The following is a 26,586-nucleotide window of genomic DNA, read 5'->3' on the forward strand; positions in this document are numbered from 1 at the left end:
CGGACACAGTTTGGTCTGGTGTGATATTCTGAAATTTCTTCCAAAATTTTTTCATTATTCTTTCCAAGTTCAATCCAGTTTTATTCTGCGTAGCAAAAATTCAGTATTGGACCAATCCTCACTGATGCTTTTTCAGTTCTTTCCACTACATTCTGCAAATATATTCTTGCAGTATGCCATGGTGGCAGGCTGAAGCCCCAGAGCAGGGAACAGGAGACAGTGTTACACTATGTTTATACCACTCTGTTTATGAATGCTGTTTTTCATGCAAAGCTACTGCTTTCATTTCAATACTTCTAAACAAGTGTGATTTCTCTCTCTGGGGTTTTATAGTCAGCAAACTAAGTGTATGAACTATAAATTTCTACACTGAAGGTAAAAGCTTAAGAGAGTTAATCAAATGAGACAGAGGATGCCAAAATCATACTAAAGCTGGAGGAGAAGAGAGCATATAAAACACCGTGAAGGGATCCACGACAAGAGTCATCATCAAGATGAGTTACCTGCAGTTCCCAAATCTATTCTACCTTTGGGGTTTGCAGTGATTTTATGTTCAGTAGCATTTCAGTCAAGTTGCATATTTTAGACTAAGTTCAGTTATAAACAATAAAATCTCCTGTTTCCTGAATATCCTACTGAAGACAGGACAGACAAACAGCAGAAACAAGAACAATTCAGTATATTTCACTGATAAAATTGATCTTCAGATAAAATTCATTTTCAGACATCTGCTTTACCAAAGAACTGGGACAGAGGACCATATGGAAAATCAGTTTTACACCTGTAATCCACCATCTTCTATGTTCATGGCTGTTTTACTTTTTCTCGCCTTTATGTTCAGAACAACAGTCATTTAGAATAAATGTGCCTTTCTGGTCACACATTTCTTCTTCAGAAGAAAAAGTTTTAGCAGAGGAGTTCAAGATGAGGAAATTCTTTTATTTTCTTCTTTTTTTTTCCTTCAATAACCAGTAATGAATTTTATAAAATCACATTGAAAGGCTGATTGTCATGGTACAGAAAACAAATTAATCTAGTCTGATGAATTTGTCATGAGACAAATTACTGGGACCACTGACTCACTCTGTCATTGTTGCATATACATCTTTGGAGCAGAGGCACAGCATAACAAAAGTTACTAGCAATTTTCTTTCGCAACAGTGGTTTTTTCTGGCTTTGTTAGTACACCGATTACTTAAAAATGTTCTAGCATATCTGTCACTTAGCTGGTAATGCTGCTAGACCAGCAATCAAATACATAAAAGAATAAAGTCCACATACAGGTGTCCTTCTGAAAAACCCCTCACTTCCTCCTGCAGCTGAGTAAATATGAATTTAAATGCACCAAATAAAGAGAATAAAAGCTAATTAATAAGAGAAGAGGAGTGACTCTAATTTTAGGTAGTTTTATACAAATATATTTATGTTTTTTATTAAACATAATATATCAGTTTGAATGTTATTTTTATCCTGGTTTCCAAAGGAAATGAGACTCCATGATTCTGTTATTAAGTGGTGATAGCCACCCCCCGACCCTCCCCATCCTTCACTTCCAACCTGGCTTACAACTTCCCAAGTTGTTGGCTTTTCATCTGCAGTTGACTATGTGGGAAGAAATCGCCATTACACTAAAATACTGCCATTTCCATGAAAACTAGCAGCTGGAAAGAGCTGAGACTTACATTAGTACTTTTACAATGAGAAATACTGCAATATAAACTTGATAGTAACCTGTTCTGTCTGGCCTGTCAGTTGCCCTAGAAGTACTCATATAATGGCAGAATGATTAGCCCTCACGTCAGCCACAGTATGTGCTTTTTCCCAGCTGATTAAGTAGAGGAGAAAGAAGAAGAGCTGAAAACATGAAGCTATATATGGAAAACTAGAGGAGATGAAGGTATTTAAATGAAGGAGAATTTGAGATTACCAGGAAAAAAACAGTAAGAGAAGAGCCTGCACACACTCATACTTTGAGGCAACCTGGCCTGATCTGATCATATGCTCAAACCACAGTGTGATTTCACAGCTTAACACCAGTGTTACACTGGTTCAACAGCTAATGTGGACATACTGTATTCTGGTACTGAAGAAAAAGAACAAGGTTTGCTTTTTACCTAGTCTGGGAAAAAGCAACACTCATATAAATGTTTTCTTCAGAACTGATCCAGAGAGGAAAGGGCTGTGCTACTTTGCTGAAGTGGCTATGTTTAAGACAATAAAGCTGTGTTTATGGGTAAGTCCTTTAGGTACCTAAATCAGCATTAGATGTCACTGTACGTATTTAGGTTGGCTTTAAGAGATCATTATTTTACACATTACGCAACTAAAGAATTCTACCTAAATTAGAGTGATAAAGTTAATAAGCACAGGTTAATGCTATATATAAGTAAACACAAAGGCTTAGCAGCTGGTTTACTATGTCATCCTTTTGTATCCATCCCAGATCAGGGTATACTGAAAAAAAAATAATACATGGTATCACAATTAAACATAATTAAGTTAATATATCTATAGCACTTTCCTTCACTTTTAGATTTTAATGCTATTATGAAGTTTCACTACTAACAGCCAGGAATCAGAACAGAGTCATCCCTATTCTGCAGAAAATTAAATAGAGATACATTCAGCTGAGCTCTGAAATATCAGTGAAGATCTATCAAGCATGTTGTGCTCCTGAGCAGCACACAAACCAAGTGTTGACATTTACTTGGCAAGTTACATGACCGAGGTTACAGTGAAAGTCTGTACAGAAGGTGGGAACAGAAACAAGACTTTCTGATTCATCCTTTTCCATCTGATGCCGTAAAAAGTAAAATACTGCATCAGACCAACTGATTGTACATTAGAAAACTACAGCAATAACAAAGACTGAAAAATGTTGTAGTTATGATACTGGAGTTGGAATATTTTTGTCCAGCTCTTGGCTCTGCTATAATCAATCATTATTTATAGTGCATTTTTATCTACAATGTGTTTTAGAATGAATTCAGGACATTTTGTAACCTTTTCCACATTGCAGTTCTATACCAATGAGCTAATGTGGGAAAGACATGTCATCGAAGCATTGAGAACAGACTTAAAAAGTACCTCCTACCTGCACAGGTGTCTCCAGAGTGTAGATATGTTCCCCACGCACATTGTAGAACTTGACAAGTGCGCTTTTCAACAGAGAACCATTGCTGAGGTCAACCAGCTGGTTTTGCTTTTCCATGCCTGCTACTGCAAGTAGGTCTCCTTGTGTGCACCACTGTACCACCACATCTGAAAGCACAAAGATGGTTTGTAATAATCACTGATCAGAATCAATAGGAACAGCATTTCCAGATTATGCAAAGTAACTTGAACAGATAAAATATGCTCTCGAAAGTTACTGAAGTACTTAGAAACCTAAATCCTTTCACTGAAACAACAGAAAATACACCATAGATGCATTTTGGAGAATGACTCTCCCTACTCTGCACATTGCAAAACGTGTAAAAACCATTCATTCTTCTCTCTCTGCGGTAAGTCTATAATGTAATCAGTGGTTGCTCCTAAATACCTGAGGACAAGAATTTACTAGAGATGTGGAACTGATGTGGAAGATCCTAACGTACAGCTTTGCGATAAAAAGTGGAATCAAGTTAATGTGCAGCTAAATAATCTCCCTAAGAGAGCAGCAAAGAGTATTTGTCTGGAAAGGCCTACAGCGAAAATAAGCAGAATATCTGGCAATGCCTCATGTTCTCACTATCTGCGAATATTAACTTCTCACATAACTCAAACTAGAGTTATAACTTAGTGTAACATGAAATTAAAAAGACTTGGACTTTTGTCCATAAATACATATGGCCTCCATGTCATATGTTTTCTTTTCCCACCATCATATAAAGATGATTAGCTGTCTGGAACATCTCTGTTACAAGGAGAGGCTGAGGGAGCTGGGCCTGTTTAGTTTAGAGAATAGAAGACTGAGAGGGGATCTCTTTAATGCATATAAATATCTCAAAGGTGGGTGCCAAGAGGATGGTGCCAGACTCTTTTCAATGGTATCCAGTGACAGGACAAGGAGCAGTGGCCAGAAACTAAAACACAAGAAGTTTCAACATGAGGAAGAACTTCTTTATGTTGAGGGTGGCAGAGCACTGGAACAGGCTGCCCAGGGATGTCCTGGAGTCTCCCTCTCTGGAGATATTCGAAACACACCTGGACGTGTTCCTGTGCTGACCGCTCTAGGGGACCCTGCCTTGGCAGGGGGATTGGACTGGATGATTTCCAGAGGTACCTTCCAACCCCAATAACCCTCTGATTCTGTGATTCTGAGTTGTGAAAATCTACTCACCTGCTTAGTAGGGGTTTGCCAGAATCACACAGGGCCTGCTTAGTCTCTCATATACACAGATATGAATATACATATCAGTTACTTCTCTTACAGGCACCTCACGATAAGGAACACCCACAACTTAATTTGGGGATGATAATTTCAAACCCTTATATCCTCTAGCTCTTTGTCACACTACAAGAGCAGCTGTAAAACTGTAGTTTGCATTTCTACTTGTGTTTCAGAGGCAGATTTGCATGTGCGAAGAATACTGAGCTAGTCTTTAAACCTTTTTACTCTTTAAACCAAAGGTGAAAGGCAGCTATTTTGTGCTGAGACGAAGTGAAGGTAAAGACAAAATTTCCGTGCTCTGGGATGCTCAATCTGCCAAGAACCTTTTGAAGACACTTGTGGGCGAGAAGCTGTCTTCAAATGAAGAAGCAGGAGAGAAATGAGAGTTGGCAGGAAGGATCTCAAAATTGTTTCAAGCTGTCAACTTGTCATTTTCAGGGACTTTTATGTGCAATTTAAAATGGTTTTGTATTATTTCAACTTTCTTACATTTCTCATGGGAATTATGCTTCTATACATATCAGAGGCAAGATGCAAGTTCCTCAAGATAATTTTTCCACAGCTGGCACGGTATGCTTCTTGTTTTCTCTTAGTTTTCAGCCCTCTGAGTAATCTACAATGGGATTTAATTCATCTTTCTCAGAGAGTAAAATGATAGGCAGGCTAAAAATAAATGAGGCAAGCTGATCAACTCCACTTTTGGTAACTGGATTAACTATACAACTAGCAAAATGAAAAAACAGTCTCCTTTCGATACATGTCTTCAGGTAAAACTTTCAGCTGATCCCCATACCAAGAGGAAGAGGAGTGATTACTTTGTCCAGCAGTTTTCCCTCTCACAAACTTCTAGAAATAGGCTGCTGCAAAGGCAGTGAAGGGTTGGATGTGGGCTGCAGCATCCTCCCAGGACAGTGTGGCTCTACTGCATGCTTGCACTGCCAACAGGGTCCTCAACAACTATTGAAACTTTATATAAAATAGCTTAACTGATAACTAGGTTCTCAGCATAAGTACAGAGATTAAAAATCAGATGGAGGTTTTGTCTAGGGTAATGGTCTGCAAGTAAATCAGTGGATCAGCCATCCCTCAAAACTACTTACCAACCACTAAAGGCATGTGTATCAGCAAATGCTGAACAGAGAGCATTGCAAATTTGCAATACCTCAGCAGGCAATAGTTGTAAATAACAAGTGCAACTAGTAGATGTAGTTCAGCAGTTCTGCAGGTACCAGTGCGCTGAGAATCACTGAGTTAAAAAGCATAAAAAAAAGAAAGGATACATCTGAACAGCTTAGGACCTCCACTAGGACTGACAAAATCACCAGTACTGTTCAAGCTGGATGAAAAGGAGAACTTTTATTTGGATAATCAAATTATCAAAGTTTTTCTCTACCAATTTCACTGAAATATTCCCAGTAAAACAACAGCTCTGCAAAGCTAGTTCAATGGCAAAAATATACTGTTACCACTTGAAATAGCTTTATAGTTGACTGCTTTAAAAACACATTGAGTAGCCTTACAATGGCCCATAAAGGTAGGGGTATCCACTGCACAGACCACAAAACAATACTTTGAGATTTTAAACAGAACCAGAGGAACAAGAACTTGCAGACAATACTGAAGACCATCCACTCTCAGCAGAATACCAAGTGCCTGGACAGGATGAAGACCCTGAAGTGGGTGGTTTTGTACATTCTTGCAGTAAAATTACAGTCACTTGAAACAAAATGTGATATGAAGACACAGAAAAACCAGACATCTATATAAAACTGTATGTAAATACTTTCCACTGTACAGTGCTTCAAAAAAACAGAATGATATCCCAGTCACCTTTCTCTGCCTCACACACACTCCCAATCCAGCAAGGTGCTGCACATTTTTAGTCTACTGATGAAAACAATGTAGTCCAGTTTATATCTCATAAAAATATTCCTACTCTATCTTGCACATTAATATTTCTGTACAGGAGGGTGACATAATTAAGGGGTCTTTTTTCCACTAGTGAAAGTCAATGGGGAAAGAGAAACAGGACAGACACCCTCAGCAAGAAAGAGCCCTGCAACTCTAAACAGAGAATAAACCAGGATTTGTTTCTCTTACTGTTTCCAGTTGAAAGATGGACTAGATGACAACTCAAGACTACTAAGTTTTCCATACTTCAGGCATCCTTTTGGCTCACAAAGATTTCTCGATCATAGGGTTGCCTTATGATGCTACACTTTGCCACTCATGCACTTCTTGTGGTGGCACAGATGAAGGAGTGAAAAAGAAACCTCAAAAGTGATTTTTTTTTTTTACATCCTAAGACTACTCTACATAATGGATCACTCAAAAACTATGGGGCTGGTGTTCATGCAACTTTTCACCAAAAACATCCCACTGCTCCAGAACAGCTAAGAGTCTGCTCCAACAACCTCATTTTCTTTTCATCTAATTTAAAACTAATTTACCTGTGCAGGTGCAAAAACATATTTAAGTTTGTGCCTGTGTGCTGCAGTGAATTAAAATGTCTCTGCAGGCAAAACACGGTAAATTGTACTGAGAGTGCTGGCAAAGTAAAAGACTTTTTTAATAGGTAAGAACAGTAAAAATTTCAATGTGAGTTAAAGATTTTACATGGAATACTGATCGAACAAACATTTGTGCACATCACTTAGCAAGATGTATAGTAATTAATCAATGGCATTTTCCTTCCCTCAGAATAACTTGCCTCTTGATAGTTAGTAATTCTAGCAAGTTTTCAATATTTGTGAGAATCAAAGCAGCATTGCAATTCATACTGGGTTACCAAAAGCATGGAAAACTTTGTGAATTAAACATGCAAAGGTAGTGTTACATAGCAGAGGCATTCACGCAAAAAAGCATAAACACATTAGTACATTCAGCTGGATAACTGCAAACAGATCGATTGCTCTACAAAATTGCCATGAAAACACACTCTCAAAAGCATTTTGAAACATTTTGCAAACACAAAAACTCCATCAGCCAAGCGCTGCTCTTCCTCCAGCAGGTGTCACTGCTCGAAACAGCAATAACAGCGGTCGAGTGCTTCAGGGTTAAGGAGAGACAATCACAAAAACATAATCTATGCACACATCACTAAGAATACAAGAAAAACAGAGCATAGGAAGAGGTGAAATGGCTTCTTTTTGTACCTTTCAACCCTGAGCGGATGATAGTAGGAGACAAGTCATCATAATTGTTCATTAAACTGATGTCTCCTGACGTGAAGCTGACAGTAAGCAGTGGCTTGGTGTTCTGCACCGGGACTGGATACGCAGCTGGTCCATCTACAAAACAAGGCTCTGGAGTGAGTAAAAGGTAAACAACCAAAGTAGCTACACCTAGGCTCAAACACACAGTGCTTCCGCCTACCATCATCAGGAGTGGTTGGTTCCTAGTCTCAAACTCCACCTGCTTACTTCTGCAACATCTAAGGGCAAAAGCAAAGCAGGTGTATCTACTTAAGCTTGTCTGTTTCTGTGACACTCCACTGTTTTTACTTTGTGAATTTTTACTGCAGCATATCCAAGTGACTTATTGCATATACTATTATGTTATATACTGGTGTTTTTCAATCTTTCCCCATTGCTAACTTCCTAAAGTGCCAAAAAATTGAAAAACAGTACCTCGTAAGGCTTCCTTAAAACCCAAGTTGAAAACCAGTGTGATGAACAATATAATCACATTAAAAATTATTTGTTTGACATACTTTCTTCTTGGGCAAGTGCTGGGGATTCCTCCTTAAGTCATATAGAGACATCATAAGAACTTCTAAGAGAACAATCCAACCTTTCACAAATAACTCCATTCTAAACGTTAAGAGCTAGGCAGCAGCATGAAGTTACCTTCCATTCTGTGTAACAGGATTCAATGCACCCAAAGGTCTGAGTAAGCCCAAATGGAACATGTGGCTTAAAAACCATTTCTGCAAAGTCTCTGCTCCTCTGGGCTTGTTTTTCAGCATTCACTGAAACTCCTTTGTTTAAATACTTCATGACCAATATCACCATCTGTAGCATTTGCTGTTTAACTCTTTCTGTTTACAGTTTCTGAGAGGAGATGCCACTGGTCCCTTATCAAGTGCCTCTCAAGGCCCAGCCAATATCTTTTCAGTCAATAAAAATGGCAGAGCCAGTTTAGAGTAGTATTGCTTTCTGACTTTTAAAAAAGCTGATCAGAAAGCATTTTGGAGAAAGATGTCTAGTAATTACCATCTCTATGTGTATATAATTTAAAAAGAAAAACCCAACAAACTTCTAGTCCTTCCTACACATCTGTGTGAGTCAAAGGCTCATCACCTTTGAGAGATTTATGCTGCATCTGCTCTCAAGAAAACACATCATGTTTGGGTAATCATTAAAATAGGCTTGTAGGCTTGTAATGAGTTCACCCACCCCCTGACTGACTCAGAAAAAGCTAACACATTCAGATCATTTAAGTTCTCATCCGTGTATTCTGCAGCTTCACCATCCTCCAACTGGAACTGTATTTAAAAACAAAAACAGCAAAAAACCAATTCAATGTTGTTGTCTGTCTTGTTTTAGAAGCTTGCTTTGTTGAAGTTTGTTTCTTTTCTTCTAAGATAAGAAATCTTACCCAGTACCAAAAGTGAGGAACGAAAGCCAAAATGAAACTCAGTTTTAAAATATGCTAACATTTTACCAGATAATCAGACTATCTTCTTTCATTATTTATTCATTGATTATAAACTAATCAACCACATCAATAGGAAATATTAGTATTACTTGAATAAGAAGAATGGACTCACTGTGCATGGACACCTAGGCCTCATGTGTTTTTACTACTGATGATTTTTAGAGTTTAAAACCAAAGCATTTCACCAAATGAGTTGTATTGAGACTTCAGGAGAGAAAAGGATTTCTTCCTGACCCTCAAACTGGCAATCTGCTCTGAAGCACGTGAATTAGTAACTCTAGACAGCTTTAGTCATCCTGCTTCTACCCGACATAATTGCAGGTAATATCTTCATTTTCGAGCCTTCTATAGTATTTATTGAACTCTTTATGTCAGGACAATTAGGGATGGGACCGAAATGATGAGCCTTACAGAAATCCTACAAAACAGAGATAAAATTACATTACTTTACACTATGTGGTGTCTTTTCACATGAACCTATATAGTAACACATTAACTTCTGTGACTGCACTCTGACTACCTGCATACATACGAACCATTGCAATACCTCATACCTGCTTATCAGTGAAACCTGACATGTCCCTATCTAGTGTTTTTCACTCACCCTCACTGAAAACTTTAAGCTTTGTGCTGTTATCTCATTTGTGCAGAGGTAGAGCAGCACAGATGAGGTACGACCTGCAGCAAGGCTGGTGGCAGAGCTGGGAACAAACCCACTCTCCCATACCAGCTCTCTGCTCTACCAGAGCTTGAAACTGTGCCCATCCTGCTGTTTTTGAACAGCATGAGAACTCCCTGTATTTGAGATGTCTTCATGAGCACTTGCAAAGCTGAAACAGAAGGACATGCACATAACACTACCTTGTGGTGGGGAATAGTCATCGGAGTCCGTGTCGCTCTCGCTGCTGTCCTCCACCAGGAAGCTGGGGTAGTTCCAGGACATGTTGAGGATGCCATCTGACTCATGAAGGAGCACATGGGCCAGCATTCGGCCATGACAGTCCATGACGATAACCTGTCCATCAGCAGTGCCAAACAGTACCTGGAAATAACAGAACAGGCCTTAGTCTTGCCAAATGTCAGCCACTGTACCCTCCTTCTTGTAGTTAACTAGCTATGCTGGAAATTAATTGAAAGCAAAGCAGTCAGGGATGTGAAATGGTGCCAGAATAGGACATTGCAACAAAAGATCTTTGTAAAGAATGAAGTTAAAGCAGCAGAGTCCAGAGCTAAGATCATAAAAATCTGTGAGCAAGTAATGTCTTGTGGTGGGTGCATTTTGTTCACTTTAATATGAGACACTACATTTTATTTGAACTTGGCCATTACTACAACTAAAGTGAGCAGGTAGAAAGGCTACCACAGATTCTGCAGTGTTCTTGGATTATACAGAAACATCCAAAATTGGTGGCAGAAACCGAGGTATGCATCAGTCATAACAGTATCAAAAGAAAAGGCACTGCTGACAAAAGTGAGGTCTTTGCAGAGATTTCAAACAGCTTGTAAGAAATAGAAAGCTGAATAGAGAAAGACAGGTTATTCAGTTGACAAGCTGAGAGCAGGTGGCAAAACAGAGGCAAAAGCAGTATGATCAGTCCAAGAGGAAGGCAATGTGCTACACATTCAGGAAGATGAAGAAGAGCTTCCACCGACCATTTCAAAAACAAAATGGATAACCTGAGTTTTTTTCTCGCCCCTAAACAACTCCATAGCCATTGTGCACAGACTGAGGTCAGTCTGACTGGAACCTGCAATTTCTTTTTTTATAAGCATTTTCTGTTTTAAGGCTTCAAGCAAGTTAAGATCCTGCATATTTGATGAATTTTAGAAAACCATCAGGAAATAAGGATGAATAAATCTTAAAACTATAAATGCATTAGCCAAGGTCATTGCTGCTATCATGTAATTCCGTAAGCGGCGAATACATTTTAAAGCAAGTTTAAAGGCACTCATCAATTTGAAATCTGGCCAGCATTAAAAATGCAGCTAAAACGAAGGCCAATCTTATACTTGCTCTTCAGTCTGCCACCTATTTCCAATACTTGTAAATTTAAGTTACTAACAATTATATGCTCAGATCAAAAATTCACCTAGCCTTGTATCTTAAAGAGTGGTCAAGTGTTTGGTGAAGAGTAAAAGAACAGGATGCACTGAGCAGGCATCTCCCCTACACACACATGTAGCTTTCAGCAAAAAATACTCCCTCTTCTTTGATAATTGATAATTTCAGTTGGTAACCTTTAGCTCTTAATACTAAAAGAAATACAGAATAATTGTTCCCTACTTACATTCTCAACATCAGTCACAATTTTACAGACCTCTATTATCTAATCTTCTAGTCATCTCTTTTCCAAGCTGAAGAATCATAGCCTACTTAGGATCTCCCGGTACAGTTGTTGTTCAAAGACTGCAATCACCCTTGCTGTCCTCTGCTGTCAGAGGTCTTCTTTTCCATCTTCCTTGTGAGGTGTAGTGTCAGACTTGCAGCATTCAAAGTGTGTATTGTATCAGACTTATACAACAGCACTCTCCTAGGAAGCAATTGTCATGGTTGCACTTTTGGATGTTTCAGAAACCGCGTGTGGCTTCTTAAGTCTTAGTCAATAAAAAACAGGCACTAAAATTTCTTCAATGATCAATATAATGATCAGTGAGGGTTGTAAACTAGAATGGCAATTTAGCAAAAGAACTCCAGTGAAGTCATTGAAATCTTAAGAAAAACAATGGACTTGTTTCACATTATGAAAAGTATTGAAAAAATCAGTATCTGGCTGCCTTAACTATAATCATTACATGTTATGAATATTTTTGTGTTAAATAGTTGCTGGGTTAAAACAGTAGCTAGTTTGCTACAAGCCTCAGATTACTATTCTCAGATATAAAAGCAAGAACTCCAGCTTTGTTCATCTCACACCACCTTCTCTCATGATTCTTTACTCCATTCTTCTTTCACTTGTATCATCTCATCTCCTTTCACACTGTTCATTATTTCAACTGTTTTCACGTGTAAAATCAGTGCACAGCCACTTTCACTATTTACTTTCAAAACACAGCCACTCTCCTTCAGATCTCTACAAAATAAACCTCTACAAAGTCAAAATCCTACTAGCTTTTCACATCACTTTCAATCTACTCTATAGATTAGTTTGTTACCAGTTTCCTAGAAGTTTTATAACTGCAAATACCTAGACAGAGGAGGTGAAACTCTCTATTATTTCTGACAATAGTAGCAATTTTAGTGCTTCCTAAAATCCTGTAGGATCATTTTATAATTGGGTACGAATGCTTGCACTCATCACCCAGAGTTCAGTCCCATCTCAATCTAAAGCTAATTCTTTTGAGTAGCTATGCCCCCAAATCATTCAAAATTATGAAGTCCTCAGTAATTTCCAATTCAGATCAGAACAGCTACATGTCAGCATCTTAATTCTTCACTGGAACCTCAGAGCTCTTTAGCAACCTAGAAATGTCAGAGGGCACTCTTCATCTCTTTAGCCAGGTAGTAGGTTGCAAGAAGCAGCTAAATTTTGGGGTTATTGTAGCAATACAACCTTTAAGATGAAAGCATTTATCAGGTTGATAGCCCTGCTGGCTGAACTCCTGCTGAAGCTGTAAAAATGTCCAATGGTGTTATCATCCATAACATTACTCAAGTTATAAATGCCACACTTAAGCTACTCATGTCAGATGAATAAAACTCTCTTGACCTTCAGACAAAAGGTTGAGCCACAGGGTATGCCTGAAGGATCTAACAGAGAAATTTAAAAAGTTGCATTTTAGCTGCCTAAATTAATATTTTTTTGGTTATTTGCAGACTTAGGAGGTCAGAGGGAATGCTGGAAAAAGGTAATGAACACGTAATAGTGTTTCATTACAAAAGCAAAATTATAATAATAGTAATTAAAAAAACCAAACCCAAGTACTTATTTTGAAGTGATTCTTTGGCCCCTTGTTCTGTTCTTAACTCATTTGCCTTTCCTTCATACTGTTCATTATTTCGACTGATTTTACATGCATTACCACTTGTAGAATTGCATTTGTAGAATATGCATAATCTGATAACCAAATACCTAAAATCACCCAATACATTCAAAGTGTGAGTCAGTACCACAACAAAAATACACTATGTCTTTACGAAATATATCAAATGTAACAAAGCCCACGCTACAGTGAAGCTGTAGCTGATTAAAGGTCACACAAATGCAGGGCTCCTGTAATGCCTAGATGTTGCATGCTTAGGAGGAAAAACTGTGGTAAACAGCATTAGGACAGTTTTCTAAGTCTACCAAGAGCTGAAAGTTGGGTTCAGTTCTGAAAGACACATCTTGGTTCTCCATGAAATCCAAGCTTGGGGTGATTCCTATCTATTATAACAAATCTGAATCACCCTTCTCTTAAGTCTGCTGACCTCTTAAGTCTCTGGGATAAGTTTCATAATCTAGTTTTGGTAAATGAAAAGATTTTTCATCTAAAGATTTTTAAGCTATCATCCATGAAACTTATCATTCAAGACTGCAATCCCCTTAAATGCCCCAAGATATCAAAAACTCTTCAATAAACAGTCTGAAAGACATATGGCAAGCAAAAGATGGGGTATTCTGCTCTGAAGTATTCATCTCATGAGGAGATGACAATTAGAATAGCCAAGAAGTTACAAAATTAATTTCAAGAGGAACAACTTGAATCTGTTTGGTGACTTTGCTACATATGGATCTGCTGTGCTGAACTGCCACTGTTCCTGTAAGATCTGTCGTGATGCATCTGGACCAGACAGAGTACTAGCAGAAAATGGTTTGACAGCACAGAGATCAGCAAAGCTACAATGGATTGGCCAAAGACCTAGTGCATTGAAGGTTCAGCTCAGGAGGCCCACCACTTCGTAAGAGAAGTATAATTTTCCAGTAGTGATGTTCTTTTTGCATTTTGATGCTATTTAATTTGGTTTAATGTGAGTAAATTGAACTCATCAACAGTAAGAATACTCAAGCTTTATGTTTATTTGAATATACCAGCATTAGAAAAGGGGGAGATCCTGCCATCTCACCATATCTGATTATATGCAGTACCTGAGGAAATTAAGTTGTTATGATTTTAGACTTAAGCCTATGAAACTGTCCTGACTTAAATCTGCAGAGAACCTAGTCATGGTCCGTTCCTGCATCTTTGCCTGCCCTCATTGTCAAAGAAGCTTTCCAGAACTGCAGTCACTTTGACTCTTATAATAAGCAAGGATAATCCAATACCAGTAATAATGTATTAAATGACTTGATGTATATATGCAGGGTAAAAGAAAAAATTGTTTCCAGTCTCAGGTTTTGGTTGTTTAAACTGAACAGTCAATACTGTTACAGAAAGATATTGATAAAACAAGATGCCTCTCTTCATGACATTTAGTACTAACAGTAAAGGTTTCTAATGTTGCTGGTTAAACAAAACTCCCAGGAAATCTGATCAATACATTTTCAGAACTTGGGCTGTCATTCTGCATCAGGGAAACAACCGAGCCTTTGACTGAAGCTGAAGTATTAGAAGCTGGATTTGCTATTGCTAGTGGAAGAAATACAAAGCCTCTGGAGGCTACTTTAGGGTAGCACTTCTAAAGTGAGGGGTTCCAGTATCGTGATGCTAGAATGTGGTAAAAAGAACATGTATCTGCTTTACTTCTGTCGGCCTAGGATTTTTAAAAGATCCCCTCTGACTTTTTACAATGAACATAAACCTGAAAACTCACAAAAGCAAAACAACTTGCAGACTTCACTAAACAGAATTTAGTAAACTCCATCCTAGTACAATTTCATTGTTTAAAACCCCAAATTTCCACATAAAGACAGAACTTGCCTTGTAGGCCTATGCAAGGTACATGAACAGATTGCCTTTAAATTCCTGGATACAATGAAATGTTCTGAAAACTAATGTCATCTGTCATGAAACTTCAAGTGCTCTTATCTTCCCTCAGCTACGGCTAAGTTGTCAATAACTCCATTGAGCAACTTCTCAAGTTATGGATCTTCCTTCTCCCATAAGACAGTTGGCAGCTGGAAGGACAAAGTGACCACACAAAGTTTTTCCAGAAAGCAAATGATCACATTAGAAAAGCAAAGACTTAGATCTATGTCCTAGAAGATGTTTACTGCGACACTCCAGCACACTGAGCTTTACTGGACATGAAATAATCATTCTACAGCTCTACAGTATTACAAAAACCTGTATTTAACCTGTAAATGTTGGTATCCCACAACAGTAAACATTTTAAATAGCAGTATTCTAAAATAAAGAAACAATTTAAAACAGGGTATGACATAAAGGCAAACCCACTGTCTCCATTTTTAAAGTGGAAATTGACTCCTCAGTCTTCCCCTTTATGGATTGATTCCTGGCCAGTTCTTCTCCCCACCATGCTAATCCATCCAAACATAGTAAGTACAGTATGTATTGTTATAATTTGCTGGAGTTTCTATACCTGCCAAATCCTTCATGCACAGGATGAAGGAGACTATGAGACTAAGCCAAAGCACAGTATTTCTGTCAGGAAATCCTAAGGGGTGGGCTACTTGCATTGGAATGTGTTGACTTTTCAGAACTAAATACATAATTTCTGCTATTTTTTTTTTGTAGACATGACTTTTACTGACACATGCAAAGACATCTGTGAGACTAGTGAATCATGATCTCCCTCTGGAAGAAACATCCTACTTAGGTCTTTTCAGACAAGTTTACAGTTGTTTCGTTATTCCATGTTCAGTTTTTGCTTTAACCAGTTGTGAGGTGCAGATGTAAACCTTATTTATACATCTCTTGAATGTTCCTAAACCCTTTTCTAAATGTATTGGTGCAAAATAGTGTTGCCTTTCAAGACTTAGGACACAGACAAGATGATTTCTGCTAGCAGCTGTATCGTACCAGTCAGACAGAGGGACTTGCTGCATCTCAAACTACCCTGTTCTAGGATTCTCTTTTAATTTCCTCAGCCTCAGTTAGGAGTCTCTGTAACAGTGAAGTAGTACCTCAAGGCAGAAACCTCATCAGCATCTTGTGACCAAGTAAATCACAAATGACCTCACAAAACCTCTAGATTTTTGGGTTTTAACATTCTCCAGTGTCAACTTCTAAAGTTTGAAGAATTCCTCTTGCACCTACCCAATTTGCAAACCTTGCACTTTCAGCATTTTGTTTTACTCTCTGCCTCTGTGTGTGCCTGTTTGGCACACACATCAGATGAAACCTTGGTACCATCAAACCAGGTAGTACGAATGCTGCCATTAACAACTTACTCTGCACAGCTCTGCATTTGCAGCTGCCTTCTTCAGTGTTCTGCTTCACTGACACTCCCTTTTTCAAAATTTAGACCTGTCTCAATGGTTTTTTTTCCATCAGCCTCCTGCCTTACTTCCCCCCATAGGAAAAGTAGGCATTGTACCTCAGAAACTACATTCTGCAAAAATGCTAATAAAGTCAACTGCATTTGCACTGTCAGAAGATGCTGAGCAGCTCAAGAAAGCTGAATTAGTTCTGTTTGCCCTGATTTAGCCATCTGGACAAACGTTAGTATTTATGATAGGAAAAGCCTTCAGAGTTGTCACCATAATGGCATCACACTAATAGAGATAAATCTATTTTGCTGATTCAAAATTAACTGGACTACAAAGTGATTAATACGCAAAATGATTTATCAGCCTTCTATTTATGCAGGTAGGCTTAGTAACATAGGAAATACTAGGAAAATTATTGCCTTTAATTATTTTCATTCATTAGCCTAATGAAAGAATGCTGGTCTTGCAAAGGCTTAGTTACCGCATTTTGCATTTATAGTATTAGCATTTTCCATTCCTTGGGCTCTTCTTGTTTACCACTTCTCCATCACAAAGCAAGAGACAGTGCAGCAGTTGCTTCTTAGAACACATTACAAAGTGAAAGTTTGTTTTGCCTCAGTGTGATATTTTTGGTTTTCCTTTTTTTTACCTCAAAATGCAGAGAGAAAGAAAGAAGCAGAGTGAGGGAGACAGCTGGTCTCCTGCTGCATGCTTTTTATTTCCATTAAAAATTCAGTCACTGTAAAGCGGTTTCTTGAACTGACACAAAAAGAGACATCACCACAATTCACACACAAGCTCAGAGGGAAAGTGCTAGGTTTTCTCTGACTGCCTTTATGTCCAAAAAAAACTGAGAAGAGTTTTTGTTTCCTCAGACATGGGGAATTACCAGCTCCTCACATGGATGGTACACCCAGGATCATTCAGCTAACTGCACATATACACATAGCAGTGAAATTCTCATTTGAGGCCATTAACGCTTTCAAAAGCAGCACTGGTTTAGTTACCTACTTTCAAGCTTGTTTATTCTCTCTTTTACATAGTCCATAGGATGTAGATAACTATTACAAAGCCCTATTACAAAATGAGAAAACAAAGTAAGTCCACTGGGGATCTTGGTGACAAATCCATTTAAAAAATAAAAAATACTAAAACCTGGAGATTCTAACTGCACTGGCTTTATTCCTCTCTAAAATAGTATAACATAGCTGAATGACTGTAAATAAGATACAGCCTTGAATGCCAGTTCAGGAGTCAAAAATGGAAGTATTCTTAAAACCAGGATCTCAAGCCATATAACTACTGTGGACATGTGGGGATAGAAGCAATTGTCCAGGCAGAGATAATGTTATTTGAAAGCATTCTGGCAAATCACAGAACAACTGATTATTATATGTCTCTGTAATTATATCTGGACCAATTCTGACCTGTGTATTCTAGGAATACACATTGCTGTATTCTTTATACAGCAATGTATAAAGACTCCTGAGATATTTTTCAAGGAAGCATCCTATTGCAATTACATTTTTAATTGAAAAGAGTTGTCCTTTACTGTATTAACAATATGCCTTAGTTTACTTAAGATGTGGACAAGAGTTGTACTTTTTTCAAAGGTGTGTCGTGTTTCAAATCACATTTGAAGTAGCATGCAAAATGAACAAAAAACCAACAGCTGAACACCTTCTACAGAACATCTTCAGTGGCAATTTACTCAGACAGGACTCTGAGCCTGGACCACTGAGCTCCCACAGCAGAAGTAGTCTGGAATGCTCTTTAAGCAGCACTGTTTTCTGATTTCTAACTAAACTCTGAAAGGAAAGCTCACACATGTCTATGAAAACACACATTTTTCATATATATCCAATTATATATAGCAACAAAAACAACATTTGGTGGGAAAACGCAATTAGTTTTACCAACAACTACTCAATCAGGCAAAGAAGTCAACCGATAATCTTGGCAGTTTCCCGCATTATTTCCAAGCCAGGTTTTAGTTATTTCCTGAAAGATATGTTGACTGCTGAAGCCAAAATCTCCTTCAGAGCTTTAGAAGTCTGAGAGCTTCTGCTGAGGTTTTGTGTTTTTTTGTCCTAATTGAAAATGGTATTACTTAGAAAAAAGGATGGCACTCTTGACCAGTGAAAATGCAATACAAAGCAGTTTAGAAGCAATGTCCTTGCTGTTTTGAATTTTATCATATAAAATCAAGAAGCCTCTAGAAGTTAGTCCCTTAACTTCTGCACTCTCCTTCTAGATCTTAGGTGCTGGTAGAGAGCGGTAACTCGGCATGGTCAGGAAATACATTGAATGGCTGAGGTCAAGTGTAACTGAGTCAACACAGAATCAGGCTGAGTAATAAACTGTTACTGAATGAGGCACTGAAGAAGAATGACTATTCTTCTAAAACCAAGGAAAGCAGGGAAGGATTAATCTCTTTTCTGTTGATGCAGTCACCAACAATCCCTCAACGTCTGAACATTGACAAGAAACTGGCTCCTGGACAAAGTAGAGAGTTCAAGTTGAATCCATGCAGGATGAAACATCGATAGGAAAGGTTTTAGAGAATAAAGAGATGCTGCTCGCACTTCCCACTGGCATACTATCTTTTTCTGTCAAATCAATGGAAAGACTACATGATATCACCTTCCAAAAATAACACCTTTCATCTCCATTTATTATGAAACTTGGCCTTTCTCTCCCAGACAAGACCTAGTGCAAAAACGTGCAAATATCTTCCTCCAGATTCAGTCACTCTAATCCTCCTTTCCTGCACCAATGTTTCAGACTATTCGCAAGCTTGAAGACATCTGACCCAAGTTCAAGATCCCATTTGGCTCCTGGTCTTCTTCTTAGCTTCTAAAAAATTGATGGATAAGTGATGATAAAGTTCACATCAACCATGCTGCCAGCTACATTTCTTTTGAACCGAAAAGAGCACAAAGCTCTGGATGAACCAAAGGGATCCTGGGGCTGAAGCATTCTCCGCCAAGTGGCTTTGGCAATGGAATAATGGACTGTTTCTGAAAAATGCTGTAAAACCTTGACAGTTTGGAGAGTTTTTCCTCTGTAAGAATTCCACTTTCACTCACATGCCCTCTTCTGACCAGTTCAAAACCCGAACACAGCAATTTTCCTACCTTACATATGACTTCTCCTTAGAAAGAGAGCACCTTCCCACAGAAAGTTTCATTTTTTCCCTGCAGTGACTAAAAAGCAGCATAGGTATATGCTGCTCCCTTGCAGAGGTCTGCTGCAAAACCTCATTCTTACTATTTGCCCCACAGCTGAGCATAGCACAGAGCTTTTGAAAAAGACAAGTTCAAGTAAGCACTCCCTGTCCTAAAGAATTGAAGACTTCAGGCTATTTAAGCAAAATCTTTCTGTACAAGTGCCAGCAAGGTGAGAGGAGAGGTAAACAACTTCTTTCTTCCTGACACTTCCCACACATCGACTGGTTGTGTTTCTATTTGTGCTCATCTTTACTTTGCTGACTCAAACACTGATGCTTCAAAAATGTAAAACAGCACTGGGTAGAAAAAAGCTAAGTGGACACATTAACTGAATAGCACAACAAGTCTTCAGCTCTCCCTCCATCTCTAGTTTGTCACTGCCATCAACATCCTTGTGTCGATGCCATGTCACTGCCATCAACACGGTAGAATGTGCAGAGTTTAACAAACTCCAGATTCCAGTCAACTAAAATAGCAATATTGTAACCTGAGTGTCATAGGGAAATATTTCCAAGGTACACTGCTAAGGGTGATCTCTACAGCCTAGTACACTGTGCATCCAAAGGGATGTAGAAATCCATTCAGTCAATCGCTTTTTGCAGTAACAAACATCAAATACCCTGTCTACAATGATGAGCGAAACATTAAAACAGTTGTATTACTCCTTTCAGGCAGAGTCATTAGGGGGAAAATTTCCTTGCAAGACTCATCTGAAACAGTGTTGACATGAAACACTGTAGGAGCTACTGAGAAAACATGAGCCATGATGCCATCAGCCCATAAACATCCCCCATGTTACAGCCCTCATGACTAGAACAAACAGCACCATCTTGTTAGCTCTCTCAGTCCCTTGCCTCCACAGGCTGGATGAAGAGCATCAAGGGAAAGATTAGGCGAGGCACAGATGAAGTGAGTGGGAAGAAGAAAGCACGCTGAAGCATCACCTTATTGCTCTGTTCCTTCAATTACCCACTCAATAACTGTGCAGTACAGGCTAGGGTTTCTGGCAGGAAAAATCTCGTCTGGAATAAACTCACAGAGAGATGCCATTGCAGTGTAGCTGCTCATTGCAGTGAGAAAAGGAGAGTGTAACTAAAAAAAGGTACAGTGCACCAAGCTATCTAACTCTTCTCCTTCCTTCTTTTTGGAAGCTGTATTCTCAGCAGAATGATGCATGTAAACCTACCCTGAGACAAAAACGCAAAGGAAAGACAATGCTAATACAACTATGCACTGATAGCAGAAAAAAGGAGGGAAGAAAAGAGAAATCCATAATTTAGGGAATAGCTGCATAATGCAGCTTGAAAACAACATAATAAAAAGAGATGGGAGAAAGAAAGGCAAAACAGCACTTAAAATTCACATTACTTTTTCGCACAAAATCTGTCGCTATTATGTACCATCATAAAAATCAAGTCCCCAAGCAAAGAGCAAAACCAAAGTGTTACTGAATTCCAGCATGTATAAATACATAAAACAAGAATACAAAGTCTCCCCAAAAACATTTAAACCTTTTAAGTATAGATAAAACCCCCACATATTTTGTCTATGAAAGGTTGCAGTAGTATAGTAAACATTCATAGGCCCCTTAGCACAAGCAAGCAGAAATCATTAATTTTAATAGCAAGTTTGCCACAAAGGTTTGAAATGCTTCTAAAACCAGTCCAAAATATTAAAGACAGTTAAGCTGTGGTAGGTTTTGTTTCTCTGTTTCTTTTATTTACCAAACAGATTTATCTTGAAAGACAACTGAACTTGCCTTCCCCTGTATTTTCCTCTTTTTACACTTTAATGCTGCTGCTCAGTTATACAGCATGCAAAGCAAAAATCTTTATACATGATTTAACCATTGTCTGCAGTCTTTGTGGCTTGAATAAACTGCCTACTTAATTAATGACACTTCTTCAATGCTATAAAAAGCCTCTAGCCATTTCCCCCAGTAATCTGAGTAATTCATCCATCAATGAAAATAAGACTTTCAGTTCTTCGTCAAAGTCTGTATCTTATAGTGCAATTCTGAGCGGCTCCAGTCATTGTAAACATGTATGTGGGGTCATTTGATAGTCTCTACATCCAGAACTGATGGGAGAAAATATATATCTTTGTATGTTAAAACACAAAAATATAGTTATTCCCCAGCATTTTAAAGGCTCAATTATGTGAACCAGTAAAAATCTTTAATAGGGACAAGAAATATTCTAATAAAGACCAAAATAATTGCTTACACTTTCAAATTGTACAGGTTGTAACCTTTTTCATTTTGTCCTTCCTTCTCTTCATTCATAATAATTAAGGTAAACAGCTACCTTCCCTGTACTGCCCCAGCTGCCTGTTTGTAGCTCCCTTTCATCATTCTGTCAACTCATTAAAAGGTGTCTTCAAGATTTTTTTCCACCCAGCTAGATGTCTGAGAATAATTAAACTTGATCAGTGTGACTACAACAATAGCAAGGACTGCCTGAATAAGATGTGTACTACAGCATCTGAATAAAATCAAAGGAGGGTGCACAAACTCCTCATTCCAGAGCTGCAGGCAAAAGTAAACATAGGTGAGAAGATGACAGCAGGGCCCAAACAGACATAATATTTTCAAACACTTACAAAGTCCTTAGTTGTAAGCTGTGTTCTGCAAGCTAGGTAAGGCTGCTACCCCTCCTCCCAGCTTAGGAACTGTTCAGAACAACATTTTCCTGAAAAGGTGGTAGCAAATGCAAGTTCACAGATGAAAATGGGAGGTCCAAAAGCAGACTCTACTAAAGTGGACTTAGGTAAATTCCTGCCAGGGACTAAAGTCATACCAAAATCAAGAAGCCTGAGAGACAAGCTCATGAAACACCCAGTGCCACCAGTAACCATCTGACAGCGTTTCTCGTTAATCAGTTCCTACCTCCCATGAGAACTGTGGCTACCTCATAGCAGCCTCTTGGCACAGCACAGCACTGATACTATTTAGGGACACGTAGGGTACTAGTAGCTGTACTAGCATACAGATCCCACCCAGCTACACTGCTGGACCCAGAAATAACAAGCATCCCCTTCTTCATGTGAAGTTCCGTTCTGACTCCTGGGCTCCACCCTGAATCACTGCAGGTGAGGGGAAGGAGGTGAAGCTTGCCACTGCCTCCTGCTTGTCACCAAAAAAAGATGCTGAAGCGTCTGTTGTTGCCATGGGAATAGAGATGGCGAGCACTGGGAGCAGGAGTACCAACATAGAAACTGCCTTCCTGCACAGCTACTGCAAGCTGTAAGAGTTTTTTTTTAAAAACAATATACAGAGCTCCCACACCCTGCGTTTTGAGACAAAGCTGTTCATCTACTACTGGTCTCATTGTTTGCTTCCAGTGCATTGTAAGACCCTTCAGTGCACAGGTTATCTGTTCCTAACGCAGTGTTGCTTTTCTGTTTCACCAAGACCATAATTTTGTCTGACTAGAAACAGAAGCAGCTGAATCTTGAGGCCTGTACTTACATATTCTTAGCACTAATGCATGTTGCATTGCAAGGGGGCCACATACAACAGTGTACCCAGCCAGATGCAAATCAAATTAGCTAACTGCTTGTATACCTGTTTTCACAGAAATCAGGAGGAAAAGCTGACAAAGTTCACACATACCTGTAGTCTGTCACATCCTAGCCACAGCAAATACTGGCCAGTTCCCGAATTTCCACAAATTAAAGCTTACAGCTGGAAAAGGGGAGGGGGGAGAAATAGAAATAGGCACTTACAGCTGTTGGAAAAGTCTAATAATTTATACTAGCAGAGATGCAAGGAATAAATATGGATTACTAGCACCTCTTGGGATAACCATGAACTAAAATATATTAATTTTCATCACAGCCTTCCTCTATTGGAGAGTGATTTCCTTCTGGTTCCCTTCTCACACACAGAAACAGCAACAGAAACAACCCCAGGGAAGTCCAAGCAGTTACACTACACTGTTATAAGCAAAATGATAATTAGACCTCTCTACAGTTCTTAGTTCTCTGACACTGTGTCTTTCTCCATCATGAAGAGAGATAGTTTTTCTAATGGGTAAAATCTGTGAGGAGAGGGACAATGTGTCCCAAAGGCGGCAGAAATTGATAGATTAAAAAATGTCACTAGGAGCTGAGCAAATACAAAGGAAGGGAGATGAAGTACTGGAAAGATGTTTCATATAACTTGTGGGCTTAGGAAAAATCCTCAATTACTTACTGACATTGCTTCTATAATTATAAATAAACCCTTTGACTAGACAAAAGTCATGTTTTTCTCACTTAGAAGTCATTCAATCTGCTTGGTATGTACACTCCCTCTTCGCAAAACAAGTGTGGTATGACACCACAGAACTGTCTCAATACAGGGTAGAGCATTTTCTGATATTTCAAATTTACTTTTCATTTAAAATATACTTTCCATCCTTACATGATCCTAGGTGAGCCTTCGCACCAGAAAAATACTCCACATGACTCCTATAGTCTCTTGTAGCCCTTAAAAACAGTGAAAAGAAGGTCTCACTCCTAAGTAATTCTATCCATCCAATTTTAATCCAAGCATGGCACTCTGCTTGAGAACAGACAACCCAGGCTTGTAAAGTCTTCCTTTTGCATATCCCCAAGAGGCCAGTAGGGTTTTGCCTTGTCCAGATGTCTGCTCTAGCTATAATGTACAGGAGAAAATGCCTAAATAAGCAGGACTACAGACATACAATGAAGTGAGAAAACTAACTTCTAGTCCTCTACAATAAACATGCAGAATCACAATCAAAAGGCCTGTATATTGAATTAGTTGAAGAAGGCCATAGCTCAAAGTCCAGACTCAAGATCTGTGTGTGAACCACAGCAGAAATCTGCCGATGACCTTAATGAGAAGTTCATCTGAGACATACGATGCTGAAAAAAAGCACTGCAGTCATCCATATGACTCACAGTAAGTTTGTCCCCAAAAGACAAGAAGAAATCCTGAAAAAAACAGAGTCACAAGAATGATACCATTCTCTTCCTAAAAGGAAATGCAGAACAGTTTCATCTAGTATTAATAAAATCAGCCAGTAACTTAATCAGGGCAGAGTACGTAACAAATAAGTTAAAAGATACAATTATATCAATTTCAGCAGGACTGTACTTCATCCTGGTCACCTCTATTGCTCTCATTCTATATCTGTGCTTTCAAAAGACCTGAGAAAGCTAACTATGGAGTTTCATCTACGGGTGACATTAGCCACTACCTCACAGGTGCTTTTCTTCAAGCCTGTGTCAACACCAAGGACACAAACCCAGAGGCCACACACACTGTCAAACAAGACAATGGTTGGCAATACTGCAGTATCCAATCATTTCTTGCCTCTAGCAGAAGGATGGTGGTAGAAAATTAAGATGGTGATAGGAAATTATCCTCCTTTTGTAGAGCTGCCACAGAGCTGTAGTGAGGAGTGACACAGGTGACAGTCTGCTGGTGCTGAATAGACAGATAGGAGAAGAGGAGATAGCAGAAAAGAGGAGAATGCGTGCAGAAGGGAGTGAAAGAGAAAGTTAAGAGAACTGAAGGGTGAGGTGAACAGACATACTATATTAAGCAATTTTTATGATGACAATGGAAAATTGATACTGAACAATACAATCCCCTTGGAAATTTAACTTTCAAAGATAATTGTGTTAAACTCATGGGACCATGGAGTGTCATGTTTTCCAAGAACACATTCAAGAACACCTTCACAGCACCAGAGCGGTGACAAAAAGAACAATAGGAAAATATAAATTTAAATGTTGACATTTATCTTTCACTCACTCTACTGACTACATTAAGCAATAGGGAAGATGCTGGAGCTATTCTAGACCAGAGTGATATTTTGTTCTCATTTGCACAGATACAAATCAGGAGAGAAATTAGGTAAAGAAATAAGCTAGTAAGGGTATTCATTTCCATACGCACTTATTTGTGTGTAATAGATGCAATGCCCTTCCCTCTAGTTTGCTATTTTTAGTTTGAACTGAGCATAGTCTCTTGCCTAGTACCTCTGTGATTCATATCTCTTTGTGCCTCCAGAGACAAATATATCTAAATATATTTTAGAAGATCACTTCTTTCCACCAGCTCTAGAGAACAGTAAAAAGATCCATCATCACTTAACATGAAAACCCCTGCAAACCACATAGTTAGGAGAACTGTGCAGAGCAATATCAAGCTTGTGGCTGGTTTGGGTCTCTATTTCAGTGAGTTTGTCAGCAGTAGAGTCTATAAGTCAAGCAAGTGATTTTCACATAGCTGGAATTAGCCATTATGTTTGAAAGCATTTATCTGGATGCTAAACAAGTGTTTGTTTCCTGGAATAACCACTTATGGAGCATCCAGATTAGAAAGTACAAACATATTGGCTAAATTGAATTAAAGGCAGTCAGCCACTCCAAATTAAACACTCAAATGAAGATATTTCCAAATACAGCAGCAATAACTGAGCATCACACAAATGGGGTAGCCTCACACTCAAAACACAGGACTGAGAGCTATTAGATCTACTTCTGCTGCTTGTCTCTTCCTCTTGATCTCAAGTAAATTATTCATTGTTAAGATTTACATTTCCCCAGATTCAAAAAGAAACAGTTAGACACACTGGCTTTAAAAAGCAATGTTGCAATAATTAATTCATTATTCTTTGCAGAGCCCTCTAAAATTATTAGATGCTGCTGCAGAAATGCATATTATTAGTGCTATTATATTCCACTAGAAATTCCCAAAATAACTCTATCTTGGATAAATTTATAGTATTCTAAATTTAGTGGTACCTTGAGTCTTGAACCAGCATCTTTTCATGGAGGTGTAAAATGAAGGGAGGAAAACAATCCAGCTGTGACCACAATAGAGTTACTCTTTGCACTATTCTATGCCCATCATTTCTTTCAGCACTGTATTATACACACATACACAGCCATAATGACAGCAAGCATGTGGAGGGGAAGACCAATCCAGTAAGCTCAGCAGTAAATGGCAAGGTGCCATTGTAAATTCTGCAGATGAAACCAGTGGCCTAGCTCAAGC

The 26,586-nt window shown here is 38.6% G+C and overlaps 1 protein-coding gene across 7 annotated transcripts in view; it reads right to left on the reverse strand.

The window, feature by feature from the left end:
* Positions 1-26,586, reverse strand: part of TULP4 (tubby like protein 4) — a 158,650-nt gene that overhangs the window by 29,263 nt on the left and 102,801 nt on the right. For all 7 annotated transcript variants that reach the window (XM_027634093.1, XM_027634089.1, XM_027634092.1 and 4 more), the window contains 3 exons: positions 9,893-10,073; positions 7,528-7,662; positions 3,095-3,261 (listed from right to left, as the gene is read on the reverse strand). In XM_027634093.1, the coding sequence (XP_027489894.1) occupies positions 3,095-3,261; positions 7,528-7,662; positions 9,893-10,073 (483 nt within the window). The remainder of the gene's footprint in view (positions 1-3,094; positions 3,262-7,527; positions 7,663-9,892; positions 10,074-26,586) is intronic.

The sequence above is a fragment of the Corapipo altera genome, unplaced genomic scaffold (assembly GCF_003945725.1).
Source record: "Corapipo altera isolate COAL_440 unplaced genomic scaffold, ASM394572v1 2b, whole genome shotgun sequence".
NCBI classification, from domain to species: domain Eukaryota; kingdom Metazoa; phylum Chordata; class Aves; order Passeriformes; family Pipridae; genus Corapipo; species Corapipo altera.